The sequence below is a fragment of the Nestor notabilis genome, unplaced genomic scaffold (genome assembly GCF_000696875.1).
Source record: "Nestor notabilis isolate BGI_N333 unplaced genomic scaffold, ASM69687v1 scaffold24642, whole genome shotgun sequence".
Lineage (NCBI taxonomy): Eukaryota > Metazoa > Chordata > Aves > Psittaciformes > Psittacidae > Nestor > Nestor notabilis.
The window spans coordinates 6,431-6,634 of NW_009919087.1; the positions used below are offsets into that span (position 1 = coordinate 6,431).

The 204-nt window shown below is 64.2% G+C and overlaps 1 protein-coding gene across 1 annotated transcript in view; it reads right to left on the reverse strand.

Moving 5' to 3' along the window:
- Window positions 1–204, reverse strand: part of LOC104402254 (ankyrin-1-like) — a gene marked incomplete at both ends in the record, with an annotated part of 7,100 nt that overhangs the window by 6,413 nt on the left and 483 nt on the right. The window contains one exon of the mRNA XM_010010076.1: window positions 12–178. Coding sequence (XP_010008378.1) covers window positions 12–178 — 167 coding nt within the window. The remainder of the gene's footprint in view (window positions 1–11; window positions 179–204) is intronic.

Here is a 204-nt window from a genome sequence, read left to right on the forward strand (position 1 = left end):
CGGCCCGGCGCCGGGGAGCTCCCCTTCATCCATGCCGTTGAGCAGCTGCTCCATGTAGCTCTCCTCATAGCGGTTGCGGTGCTCCTTCCAGACGGAGCCGTTCTCGCTGCGCAACACCACCAGCTCCCGGTCTCGGCGCCCATAGGAGGCGAAGTGTGGGATCTCCACAATGACAGGGCTGCAAACAGCAGGGGAAGGTGCTTG